Here is a 14,334-nt window from a genome sequence, read left to right on the forward strand (position 1 = left end):
TACCTAAGCTGATGGCCTTGAGAGGCTTTTTCAGTGTGGCGAGGAAGAAGAATTACAAAATTATTTATAACTGTAATTATTTTTTATTTGTCGTTATTTTCCGTGGAAATTCCTTGCAGACTTGGATAACAATTATGCTATCTATACTCATCTACAAATTAATAGTGAAATAATTTCCGTTTTTATTTACAAGATCTTTGGTTTTATTCCAGTTATTGTGTCACCTTGTATACAAACAAAACCATTCAACTGTGTTAATTGTGTTGTCTTAATGCAAGATTCCTGACACACCCACAAGATGCCATTCGATTTTAGCGCTCAAATTACATAACAAATACAAGCTGACAGATTTTTATAATCACACTTGTATTTTTCCTATTTCGAACTGCTCAGTTATTAAATAATAGTCTCCGTTGCCCACTGAGTTTCTCACCGGATCATCTCAGTGGGTCGATTCAGATCCGGTGGTAGATTCTACGAAGGACTGCTCTTGCTAGGGTTAGTAATTTTTTATTTTTTATTGCTTTGATTGGTGGACGAGCTCACAGCCCACCCGGTGATAAGTGGTTACTGGAGCCCATAGACATCTACAACGTAAATGCGCCACTCACCTTGAGATATAAGTTCTAAGGTCTCAGTATAGTTACAGCGGCTGCCCCACCCTTCAAACCGAGTATTAGCAAATTCTCATATATAGCTCACCTACCGGTCCGGGGAGGGGAGGGGTTGGGAGGATGGGTCCTTAACAAAGTAAACTGACCGCATTCCTCGGCTATGGTCGTGTTCATGCCGGTGACGGAGCCCTCGACGTATTCGACCAGTATCAGCAGAGACTCGTGGTCGATCATCACCGAGCTGACCCGCTCCAAGAGCATCTTGACAGTGTTGTAGTACAAGTTCGTCATCACCGGCTGACCGAGCTTCTTTAGGACGTTTGACTGGGAAATAAAATAAAAAAATAAAAAATTAAATGCCATGTAAACGTCATATAAAAATGAATTGCTGTTCGTTAGTCTCGCTAAAACTCGAGAACGGCTGGACCGATTTGGTTAATTTTGGTCTTGAATTATTTGTGGAAGTCTAGAGAAGGTTAATAGGTAGATAAATATGAAAATGCTCGAAATTAAATAAAAATAACAATTTTCTTTTTCCTTTGATGTGTCCTCCGTCGGACGGATTTCTTTTGTTTGTTTTAAGTTTATTTTATACAAAAGTTTAGGTCTTTTATTTATCTATTGAGGCACTACGAAGTCTGTCGGGTCAGCTAGTTAAGAATAATAATTAAATATCAGGTAAGCTGTCCATGCTACCTATGACCGAACACCATGGAGGAAAGTAACATGCGGTCATGTTCCTCAGCAGTGAGGGAACTACAGAGCAGGGAGAGAAACGTCTTATGCTGTGCGATTACTCCACAATATAAACCCCCCGAGTGGAACAATCAATTAGAGTGTTATTCAACCTTTCACGCGCGAGCCGTCGATAGATCGATTGTCTATTAATTGTATTAAGTGCGGAGCGTCGGAATATCGACTATTGCGCAGTTTGATTATAGGTATAGTAACCGGCAAACTTCTTGAGCAAATGACCTTGACTGCGCAGAACCGAATTTTAGATCACTTTGGTGGTGAGGGTGAGGCGCGACGGCAGGGGAAATCCTATCGAGCGCGTTATTGGTAGATCAGTCGAACCTTCCGCCCCGCACCGCGCCCTCATTCCGCTTGCTCCCAAAAGTACGCTTGCGTACAGTGGAAAGTCTATCGTTATTAATCGTTAAGTTATTTGTTATAATTACTTGTAGACTTTGTTGCCATTGCTATTTGTTGAGTGTTTGTTGATTTTTTATAAAACATACACTATGCCGCGACAAACCGGTGTAGTATTCAAAAGAAAGGGTAGAAAAATTGTGTACGACGTATATTGCTTCATTATAAAACAGGGGAAGAATGATATGGAAAAATTAAAACAGACTTGGGAAGTAACAAAACCATCAGTGAGTACTGTTAGGTGCATTATTAACGAAGCTAAAGGCTCTGGCTTGCTCGCCGTGTTTCGGACTCCGGGTAAGAAAAGATCAGGGAAGAAGAAAGTTACCGGAATGGATAGTTTCGTTCAATCTGTAATAAAAAGATGTAATCATAATAACTACATAACAAGCAGCGAAACTCCGTACCGTAGAAAGGCTTCGAAAAATTTAAAGAAGATATAAATTTTAATGGCTCGGAATGAAGCTTACGACGTATTATGAAAGAGCTAGGCTTTAGATGGAAAAAAAGAACAGAAAATAATCGGAAGCTGGTAATTGAAAAAAGTAACATTCGTTTACTACGAATCGAATATCTTCAAAAAATAATTAATTATAGACAAAAAAGAAGACCGAATCGACCGAGTTGTAAACTACACCGATGAGCCCTATGTCGACTAATCACGATGATAGCGACTCTGGTGATGAAAACAGTGATGATGATGATGGTCAAGATTAAGATAACGAAAAAATAATTACAAATACCAGCTTCGCTTCAACTGAACCAAGACCTGGCAACAGCTCTAGTTTTGACTTAATAGAAGGAATATCTATTTTACCCCAAGATTACATTATTACAATTATTAAACCTATATGTTTTGTTGATGTTCTAATAAATATATAAATAAATACATATGTTGATTTTAATAATTTAATAGCATTATGACGCAGAGTAAGTAATGTTTTTGCACGTGAGTGTACCATGCGCGAACTTACCCCCACTACGTCAACAAATGCTCAAGAAGTTTGCCGGCTATTATATTATTAGGCACGATAACGTTTTTAATAAGCTAATAACATTTATAAATAGCCGTTTCAAAATATTTTGCTATGAATTTAACATTGACTTTTGTTGTTTTTTTTAAGTAAAAATATTTGTACAGTACTTTTTTTTTTCAAGAATTCTTTAGCAAATTTCTGCAAAATATATAAAAATAAGCTTAGCACTAAAAGGGTTAAGAAAAACGCCCGGCACGGGTCATAATGACAGGTACGCGTTATTGCTTGACAACACAAATAGGCGGGACGATAAATTTGCGAAAACAGTTCACGTTTAACGTTTGGTCATAGTAATGACCTCGTTCCTTGAAATCGTTCATAGTTCATTTCGTTCCGTCAATCAGTACCGACGCGGCCACGGTGTGGAATAAGAATTAGTAAGTAGATTAGTTCAGAGCTTCTCCGCTGAGAGCAGAATCGAATTATTTCATTAAAATTACGATTTCCCTCCAGATTTTCTTCTGGCTTACGCCTGGGAGTAATGGTATTTAAGATATACTTAATACTTTCTATTATTTGATTTTTTCTATAACCTTTACTTACACATAAGAGTATTTTTTAAATGTAATAAAGTAGTTGCATTCAAAACTAATATTTAAAGGTAATTTCTCTAAAATGTCCATACGCCTAGTAAAAACGTAAGGAAAAATGATAAATGAAATTATGCAAGAGGTCCCTAATTTGTGCAATGACAAACTGAATTGATTACAAGGGAGTAATGGATGTAATTTGTTTTGAGCTAGAGCGGTTGGTCTCCGACAAAACTTCCCTTACTCAAGGGGAGAAGATAAGTGAACTGGTGAACGAAAGCGATCCGGAAGTGAACGAGTTCATTTTGTACATCTATAAGGAGCAGTTCACCGGAAAGAATTATTGAATTATGAACTTAAAATGGTAATCATGTTCGATTCATTGTGTTAAACAGGGAATTTACCTTAAGGAACCTTAAGACTTTGAAGATAGAAACGAATATAATTAATACTCACAGTAGTGCGAACGCACACTTCACAGCTAACATTCGGATTTAGTATCGTCTCCATTCCTTGCAACAGCTCCGGCGACTGCTTCATGTGCTGCGAGAACTTGTTCAGGAACTCCTGCGCCTTCACCGACTCGGGAAGGAATTTGGTACTTATGTGCAAGACTTTAGCGATCAATTCCTTTTGAACGGACGGCGACGGCGGCTTCCTGTGCAACTCGATCCATTCCGCGACCGTGCGCCGGACTGCGAGTTGGTGCTTCTGTAACTCAATGAACGCTTTCGTGGCGTTGTCGTCTACATTAGACATCAAGTAGTACAGCTTCTTCATCCGTACCGCAGACTGTAACGTGTACGGAACCAGCGAAGTGTTCAGAAGCCTCTCGACTAGAAGTCGGTCTTCTAACGCCGTCATGTAATAACCGTGTAGAATTTTGTCTTTGATCCACTGGACCGCTTTCTCGGTAGCGGCCGGCACGCTTTCTTCGGTCAAGAACTTCTTGTAGATCATGGCCAGGCCGGACATGGCTTCTTTCCTGATTTTAAACTTCTTATCTAACGTTCTTTCTTTTACGAAATGAAGGAGGTCCTCAGACTCGGCGACCGCTTGGAAGTCTCTTTGGGCCGTCGCGATGATCGCCATGACGACCTCATACCGGACCTGTTCGTTGGCGTCGTGCTGCCTCAGTTTCAGGGTCTCGGTTATGTCCTTCCTCAGGTCCGGGTGGTGGACGAGGAAGTGCATGCAGTACTGAACGCATTTGATGCGTATCGGTACGGAGATATCGTTGAACCTGCCGAGGAAGGCCCGCCACAGAGCCGGGTACTGTTTGGCCAGCTGCGAGCCCGGTTCAGAGAACATTCTAGCTAATAAAGCGACGCCACTGAGCCTCTCTTGGAAATGAGCAGACTTCAGCTTGCATTCGAGCTGCGGCAACACGGATAGTAACACAGACGGACAACACTGGTACAGCTCGTATATTAGCTCGTAGACTTTCGAAAATATCAAAAGGCTCTTCTCTTCTTTGCCAAGTATTAGAACGTGATTGAAAAACTGTAAAATAAACACAACTTATACAATACAAATAGAATTATTCTCGTTCCAGAAAAAATCTACGGCTTCTTGGTAATAATCAACACATTCAGACTATCTCCGAGCAAATTGTATTGAATTGTATCTATTGTAGTTAATGTATTTTCAGTGATACAATTATTTCTGAGAAAACAACGTATATTAAAATCGATCGTGAAAATTGAACAGAATCTATCAGGTAGAGACGAAACAGTTATATACCATTTATATGTTATTGACTAGTTTTAATGTTACGAATAGAAATCGAGACTTATCTTTCATCACAATGTCGATGAGACAAAAAAAGATTAACTCATTTACTTGTGGTAGGACCTCTTGTGAGTCCGCACGGGTAGGTATCACCGCCCTGCCTATTTCTGCCGTGAAGCAGTAATGCGTTTCGGTTTGAAGGGTGGAGCAGCCGTTGTAACTATACTGAGACCTTAGAACTTATATCTCAAGATGGGTGGCGCATTTACGTTGTACATGTCTATGTGCTTCAGTAACCACTTAACACCATGTGGGCTGTGAGCTTGTCCACCCATCTAAGCAATAAAAAAAACACAATGTATTTATATGTCAAGGTATCAGTCAGTACCTATGGTTGTAATGTACTCACCGCTTGGATATAAGGCTCTAGAGTCTCACTGGTCTTCACGATGAGTTCCTTGGCTAGTGCGAAGGCGTGCTTGTGTTCCCGCTTGTTCGGTTCGACTAGATTGATCAATATCACGTTCAGCAACTCATTGGACACGACGTCCGACTCCGTGATCAACGGGCACAGGACGTCTAACATGAACGCTTTCACTTTGGTCGAATGCTCTATGCTGTTGGCGAAATAAATGCGCGGTTTACAATAAATTAAATTCAAAATAAAATAAAATAAATAAACAATTTATTTAGTGGCAACCCTGGTGTTTCACTAGGCGCTATTGTACCCGAGCAGTATCCTGTGTGATTCTCACACAATTGGCCGCGATTGCAAACTCTAACTTATGCTAAACAAAATTAATTTAGCAGATGTATATGATACATCGCACCTCACATGTAAAGACCTTTGATTTTGGCTAAAATTCTGCGCCTATCTACACTTATAGAAATAAGGATGATCCTAGCGCTTGTCAAACTAGAAGTTGCTTTATATTAGTAGTTTTTTTTTATATGGTTTAAGGATTACTGGTGGCCCTGAGGCCTTTCCAGTCTCACCAGGACTATATTATCTATACTAATATTATAAAGAGGAAAGATTTGTTTGTTTGTTTGTATTGAATAGGCTCCGAAACTACTAAACCGATTTGAAAAATTCTTTTACTGTTTGGAAGCTACACTATTCCCGAGTGACATAGGCTATTTATTACCTTTTTTGAAAAAATTAGGGATCCTTACTAAAACTCCAATAATGTAACCGAAGGTGTAAAAAAATTACCTAAAATATTTTTTACATCGCGTGCCCTGCGAAAATTATTGATGATAGAATAAAATAATGTACTACTACTTTATAGAACACATTATTATTTACAAAAAGTGTCGCGACAGCATATGTCCAACTATTATAGTTATGCTATATATTATGCTATCGCTATTATATTCATTTATTTAAAAAAATAAAAGAACGCCAAATATCGTTGAAATTTTTGTTAAAGACCCGAGCGGAGCTGGAGCGGGCCGCTAGTTAGAGATTATTTTTATATCCTTCAATAAAGATTATAATAAACATTCAATAACAAATAAAACAAAAAAATCGCGGCCCTACTATATTGATGTGATAAATACGTGATACACTCTTCTTATATTCAAGACTATTTTTACGACTCAGTATGGAGTTTGTGAAGATAACTTCTTAAGTAAATACTCTTGTGGGATACAAAGCAAGCAAGTTAATCCGTGTTGCTAACTAAGAGAAACATACTCAAACTACTTTTACTAACTTAAGCCTAGAACTATGATCATTATTAAAGCAAAGTTTGGCACTTAGGGCCTTTGGTTTGTAACTCAAACTCTCATATAAATTAGCGTACCTTTTTTCTTCTTTTTTTTTAACGCTGGGGAATCCATTTACGGATACGGTCGAGAGGGGTAATAGACCGGGTTATGTCGGACTCCGGCGCCTCCAGAGAAGAAGAGGGAGAAGAGGAAGACCAAAGTCCTCCTCTTCTTCCAATTCCTACCGGGAGACTACGCCTTGAGAAAGCGTACCTAAGCTGTACATATTATAATTTTTTCACAACTTATGAATATAATTACATATCAATTTGTTTCGTGTAAAATGTTACATATTTATTATATTTATTATTACAATAATCCCGAGAAATCTATCCAGACTCTGGCATAATTTATCGAAGAATTAACTTAAAGGTAGGTACACTGTACATAACAAACTTACTATTTTGGTGTGCAATAAAGTATATTCTTTCTCTCTCTGTCTCTCTTTAAAATATCTTATCTTTGATCTTTAGTTTGTTGAATATAAAGAAAAAGAACAATATGGCGGCGTTATTAAATGTAGTTCAACATTCGAAAGATGCCTCTTTACCCACTGAATTTCTCGTCGGATCTTCTCAACGGATCGCAATTCCTATCCGCTCGTAGATTCTGCGTAACACTACTCTTGCTAGGGCTAGTGTGTATTAAGTTTGTTCTTGTACAGCACAAAAGTACATCAAAATAAATATATTACTGTAATAAATAAATAAATAAAAATTTTACTAACAATATTTTACTAACAGCCTGTTAACTGTTTTTCAATGTTATGACATGTTATGACATGCGCTATGACATGTCCTTCTTCAAACGAGGCTTGTGGAGAGTATTAAGCGGTAGGCAGCGGCTTGGCTCTGCCCTTGGCATTGCTGAAGTCCATGGGCGACGGTAACCACTCACCATCAGGTGGGCCGTATGCTCGTCTGCCTACAAAAGCAATAAAAAAAAATTGCAATCACGCCACGTTAACTGGTCCCGTGATAAGTTCGTAAAGAACTTGTGTTACAGGTACCAGATATCGGAAATAAATGTAAGATTTTTATTATACACATACATATATTTAATATACATCCATAACCCTGGAAAAGACATTTATATTTATCATACAAATATCTTCCCTTGGCGGGATTCGAACCCGCGACCCCCTAGTGTAGTGACCATGTCACTTACCAATACACCAGACGGACGTAATAAATTTAAGAAGCATTTTTTTATTACCCTACCTATTCGATGACAGCCTGAGGGGCTATACCAGCTACGCGCGGATAGAGTCCAGCTCACTCAGGGCTCGACCTGAGAGAATTTGCTAACACTAGCCCTAGCAAGAGTAGTGCTACGCAGAATCTACGAACGCATCGGAATTGCGACCCGTTGACAATATCCGGCGAGAAATTCATTGGCTAAAGAGGCATCTTTCGAATGTTGAACTACATTTAGTAACGCCATATCGTCGCTGTCAAACCAAAATCTGCTAAGTGCAAAAAGTCTATTTTGAATTAACGAGTAAAAACATTTTTCGTATAAAATTTTATATGGTGAATTTTTAAGAACTATATCAAATGTAAGCTATAGATAAATATTAAAGCTATATACACATAACAGTTTTTTTATACGGTAGATAGGGCTGTGAACTATACGAAAAGGTGAAAAAGTAAACATCTCAAAAAGTGCACACGATTTAAAAAAATACACTCAATTTTGTAACATTTATAATAATTCATTTCACATTGAGAATTGAAAGGGAATACTGTTGAGAATGATTGTTATGCCTAAATTCTCAACGTGATTGGCAAAGCAGTTACCAACAATAGCAATGTAATTTACAAAACAAATTCATTACGTTTTGCTACCAATAATACAATACAATAAAATTGTAAAGTTTAGAACAATCATGCATTCATAAATAATAAATAACATGATTTGAAAAGTGTCATTTGAATTTACAAAATTCTCACTCAGACAGTGCAAATTTATTCTGAAATCTCTAAAAAAATATGTTCCCTTCCATGTATTTTCTTTATATTCTCCATTTTCTTTATATTCTCCATTTTCTTTATACACTCCATTTTCTTTATATTACTGATGATGTCATCACATCGAAAAGCGATGACATTTTCAATAAATTATTAAGAAATTACCACAGTTAATTTAAAAAAAATATATAATTTAACCTCTTTAAATTATTTATATTTTCTGAAAAATAAATATCACGCTACCTAAGCTGATAGCCTTAGGGGCTATTTCAGCGTAACCTTAACTAGCAGGTGAGCTCACGGGGCTCAAACCTGATGACGTTGCTAACACGAACCCTAGCAAGAGCCGTGCTTCGCAGAATCTACCACCGGATCGGAAACGCGACCCACTGAGAAGATCCGGCGAGAAACTCAGTGGGCTGTGTCTGAGAGTTAATTTACTCGTCGAGCCCTTCGTCGCAAGCGACGGGTTCGACGAGAAAGGTGACCGGTGCTTGAAGTACCTAAAAGCACCGTTAGTGGATCGGGAGGATCCGAGATGACGTGTGGAGCTTTTTGTAATCAATGCTCATTGTATTAATTCTATCCACTCACTAAAAGTTTGGTTTTAAGTAAAAACTATAATATAAGCTACCTGCTAAAATGCGTTAAACATAAACACTACAGTGTGCTTAGTGTGAGTTTTTGAACTTCTCGATCGCGTAAAAGTAAACATAAATTTGTATAGAGTTGAAACAGCTTCCCTTCGTGTATCACTAGGGGCGTTCGTTCAACTCGATACAAATTTGAGTTAATTTTAACGCGATCGAGAAGTTAAAAACTCGCACTAAACACTAGTGTAAACCAATGCTTTTTAATACGCTTTTATTAGATGCAGACGTATGTATGTTAGTATGTATGTTTGTAACGGAATCTTTGAACATGATTTTGACCCCCTTCAAAACGTCGGATTAACTCGAAGTTTGGTATACTTATTAAGGACCGATGACAATACAATATTAAAAATTTGAAAAATAAAATGAAAAAAATTTAAAATCAACTAAAAAATGAAAAAGAAATAATAGTTTTAAAAAACTAGCAAAATACGCTTTTATAGAAAATCCAACTAAAGAATAGAAAATGAATTTTAATAAATTTGAATTAAAAATAGTGTAAGAAAAAATGATTTTATTAAAAAAAGCGTGGGGCGCTTCAATTATAGCAGTAGTTATAAATATTTTATGAACAGATGACTTGTTTTGATTGTTGTAGGATTATTTTGATAATATCCTGAAAAGCACCCCACATGCTTTTTTTTCAATAAAATCATTTTTTCTTACACTATTTTTAATTCAAATTTATTAAATTTTATTTTCTATTTTTTAGTTGGATTTTATATAAAAGCGTATTTTGTTAGATTTTTTAAACTATCTTATACCTTTAAACGAGCAATTCTTGTATACACATAATCTGAATCTCGGAAACGGCTCCAACGATTTTCATAAAATTTAGTATACTGGGGATTTCGTGGACGATAAATCGATCTAGCTACGATTTATATTCAGAAAATGTTTTCTTATTCGTGTTTTCAATAATCAACTCTTCCCGACATCTATTGGCGAATATTAATACTATTTTTCTTAATTGAGGGCAGGCAACTAACCGCTTTAAAGACACAACAAGATGGATGGATGGACGTTATAAAAAAAACCGAGGAAAGTCATCATCTACTATTTATTAAATTAGTATACTCACTTAACGATCTTGAACATCAATGAGAAGAGAGCGCAGAATATCTCCTGACAGTCTTCGAGTTCGAAGCACATATTAAATGACTTGACGTAGGCAAGATTTTCCAACAAGTAAAAGTAGCGTTTGAAGGCCGGATTCTTTGGATCACGCAGGCCTTGCAGTTGGTTTATGAGGAACAAGAATATAGTTTTGACCTGTTGATGAATGAAAGAGAACAAACAGATGATTGCAGGAACATCCCATAATCGATCTACGAAAAGGTTTATACTCTTTTGCATCATTGATTCCGTAGAGAATGGTCCGGGTATCATCTTTTTTTTTTATTGCTTGCATGGGTGGATGAGCTCACAACCCACCTGGTGTTAAATGGTTACTGGAGCCCATAGACATCCACAACGTAAATGCCGCCACCCACCTTGAGATGTGAGTTCTAAAGTCTCAGTATAGTTACAACGGCTGCCCCACCCTTCAAACCGAGACGCATTAATGCTTCACTTCTTCTAAGACAATCCCATATCATCTTATTTTTAACATAGCACTAACCCTCATCGCAACAAAATTCATCCTGCCATGCTCGAATCACTTCATCCAAATCATCAGTCATATATTTTCGCATCATATTATCAGGCATCTCATGGATTTTAGTTCTTAAGGTAAGGTATTAAGAGCTCTTTATTGTGTGCGGCAACACGTCTGTGTTCATGGCATAGCCGATATCGATGACAATTTGCAGTTGGGAGTTAGGTGTCAAAAGTCGACTCACCTGTTCCTGGTCTTTGTATGGCGCTTCCGGCGCGTACACCCGTAGGACGTCAGCTATGCAGCAAGCTATCAACAGCTGGACGTCCTTAGAAGAATGAGTGAGAAAAAACTCATCAGCCAGATGCAGGGCGAGCGGTATGTACTGTTGGTACATACCCTCATCTTGCCCGAGACCTTGTAACGTATGGGCTAATACCTGAAACAAAACATCAATGTTTTTTTTTTTTTTTTATTGCTTACATAGGTGGACGATCTCACAGCCCACCTGGTGTTAAGTGGTTACTGGAGCCCATAAACATCTACAACGTAAATGCCGCCACCCACCTGGAGATATAAGTTCTAAGGTACAGTTACAACGGCTGCCCTATCCTTCAAGTCGAAACGCATTACTGCATTACGGCAGAAATAGGCAGAGCGGTGGTACCTACCCGTGCAGACTCACAAGAGGCGCTACCACCAGTAATTACGAAAATTATAATTTTGTGGGTTTGATTTTTATTACACGATGTTATTCCTTCACCGTGGGAGTCAGTTCATTTGTAATTTCCGAATATCTCGATGATCAGGATCTACGATTTACGCCTCCTAAACATATCGCTGCTTCTCACTATCGCTTCGAATTACTACATCATTAATTCTTATTCTATTTTGACAATCAAAGCCCTGCCTGTGTGCCTGGCTGCCTGGTGACAGTTTGATACAAAACTTGGCCAAAACAAAGTACCTACATAATTATGTTGTGCCTCACATTACTGGATAAAGGAGGTTCTACGGTCAACACTAGCAGACGAGGTCACAGTTCAGTTGGTGTCACAACTGAACATGAAGGCAATAATTACGACTTGAATACCTTGAGACAATAGAGACCGAACTCTGAATTGTAACGATTGCCCTACCCTTTCAAATCGGTACGCATATTTCGCGGCAGAAATATGCAGGGTAAACATGCCAACATGGCAGAATCACACTATTAAAATGTTACCGCTAACATAACATCGATCTTAATGACAATTTATATTACGCATATTATATGGTTTTTCTTAAAGTTATTTGCTAGTATAAATAATGTGTTCCATTATATATTATTTTCTTCTAAAATTGGAAGAAATCCAATTTCAGAATATTATTATGGAAACGTTCGGTGCCAAATTTTTCCGAACAAAAAACGTTATTCTTTCTTTAAAACTCTTTCATAGTTACAAAAACATAGAATCATTGATCATAATTTAAAGCTACAGACATGTAAGCTAGAAATATGTATTTGGAATTTTTTCTCGGGCGGAGTTTTGTTTGGGTTTCTTGAAGGTATCGAAAATATACATTGTACATTTTTTTCCTACCTATTCACTGGTAACTTAAGGGGCTTTACAGCTACGCCTGGATACAGGTAGGTGAGCTCACGGACTCAAACTGAGAGAATTTGCTGACACTAGCTAACTATACTGAGACCTTGGAGCTTATATCTCAAGGTGGGTCGCGCATTTATGTTGTAGATGTCTATGGGCTCCGGTAACCACTTAAGACCAGGTGGGCTGTGAGTTCGTCCACCAATTTATGCAATAAAAAAAAGCAAGAGCAGTGTTTCGCAGAATCGTCGTGGCCTAAAGGATAAGACGTCCGGTGCATTCGTGTTGAGCGATGCACCGATGTTCGAATCCCAGGCGGGTACCAATTTTTCTATTGAAATACGTACTCAACAAATGTTCACGATTGACTTCCACGGTGAAGGAATAGCATCGTGTAATAAAAATCAAACCCGCAAAATTATAATTTGCGTAATTACTGGTGGTAGGACCTCTTCTGAGTCCGCGCGGTTAGGTACCACCGCCCTGCCTATTTCAGCCGTGAAGCAGTAATGCGTTTCTGTTTCAAGGGTAGGGCAGCCGTTGTAACTATACTGAGATCTTAGAACTTATATCTCAAGGTGGGTGGCGCCTTTACGTTGTAAATGTGTATGGGCTCCAGTAACCACTTTACACCAGGTGGGCTGTGAGCTCGTCCAACCACCTAAGCAATAAAAAAAAGAATCTGCCATCGCGACCCACTTGAGAAGATCTGGCATGTAACTCAGTGACTTCTGTCTCTGAGTTAGTTCGCACGTCCAACTCTTGAAGTCGCGTTGTCTCGTCGCCTCGATCGGATAACATTGTACTTATACACTACACTACTATTCCTCACAACTGAAGACGCGGTCTTCTTCAAAAGAAGTTTGACAAGTGAACGTCAGGCAGCGGCTTATCTGTGTCCAAATCATTGTTGAAGTCTTTAGAGATCGATCGATAAAATAATCCAATACGAGCAGACTGAACTTGTATAGGACGTGATTAATGTAATGGAACAACAGGCTGAAAAAGGATTTTTGGAATATATCCGTTATAACTACTGAACCATGCATCCGATTGACTTGAAACTCGGTATCCGTGTAGAAAATACATTTACTTAATGGATAAGCTAATATTTATATGAGTGTTGGACTCCCTAATAATAATGACAATAAATAATAATGTTAATTTTAAATTCCCAGCGAAGCGGGCGAGTACGGCTAGTGTAATTATATGAACTAAATGCCTTTATAGAAAACCATAATACATAATACTATTATATGTTAAGCGTTTGAAAATACAATAATAAAAATCGAGACACATAACTAAGCACGCTAAAATGTTAACTATATTAACATTGCGAGACATTAGTCATTCGTATCTCTGTTATAAAAAGGCGAGGAATAAGCATTGTAACTAGTTAATCAAAATGCATGAGTTCGAAGCATATCTAAAACATAACAATCGCTCGGGTAGTAACTAAATGTAGTCACCGAGAAGTTTATATGTATTTATAAATACATTACCGAGAATTATTATATTATAATCCATTACCGAGAACCGCCACATCAAGCTAAGGATTTCAAATTGAAATAGGAAGATATCTCGCTAGGGAGTGTTCGGTTAGGAAATTTGAAATTGGAATGAGGGTGATTGCTGATTTTTTGTTCGTCATGGTCTAAGAGGTAAGACCACGGTGCAGTCGTATCAAG

At 37.9% G+C, this 14,334-nt stretch overlaps 1 protein-coding gene across 2 annotated transcripts in view; it reads right to left on the reverse strand.

Moving 5' to 3' along the window:
* LOC101739387 (sister chromatid cohesion protein PDS5 homolog B-B) overlaps nt 1–14,334 on the reverse strand; it is a 51,024-nt gene that overhangs the window by 19,305 nt on the left and 17,385 nt on the right. For both annotated transcript variants that reach the window (XM_004922522.5, XM_012695353.4), the window contains exons 3-7: nt 11,302–11,496; nt 10,542–10,732; nt 5,474–5,681; nt 3,790–4,836; nt 761–938 (exon numbers count right to left, since the gene is read on the reverse strand). In XM_004922522.5, the coding sequence (XP_004922579.1) occupies nt 761–938; nt 3,790–4,836; nt 5,474–5,681; nt 10,542–10,732; nt 11,302–11,496 (1,819 nt within the window). The remainder of the gene's footprint in view (nt 1–760; nt 939–3,789; nt 4,837–5,473; nt 5,682–10,541; nt 10,733–11,301; nt 11,497–14,334) is intronic.

The sequence above is a fragment of the Bombyx mori genome, chromosome 20 (genome assembly GCF_030269925.1).
Source record: "Bombyx mori chromosome 20, ASM3026992v2".
NCBI lineage: Eukaryota > Metazoa > Arthropoda > Insecta > Lepidoptera > Bombycidae > Bombyx > Bombyx mori.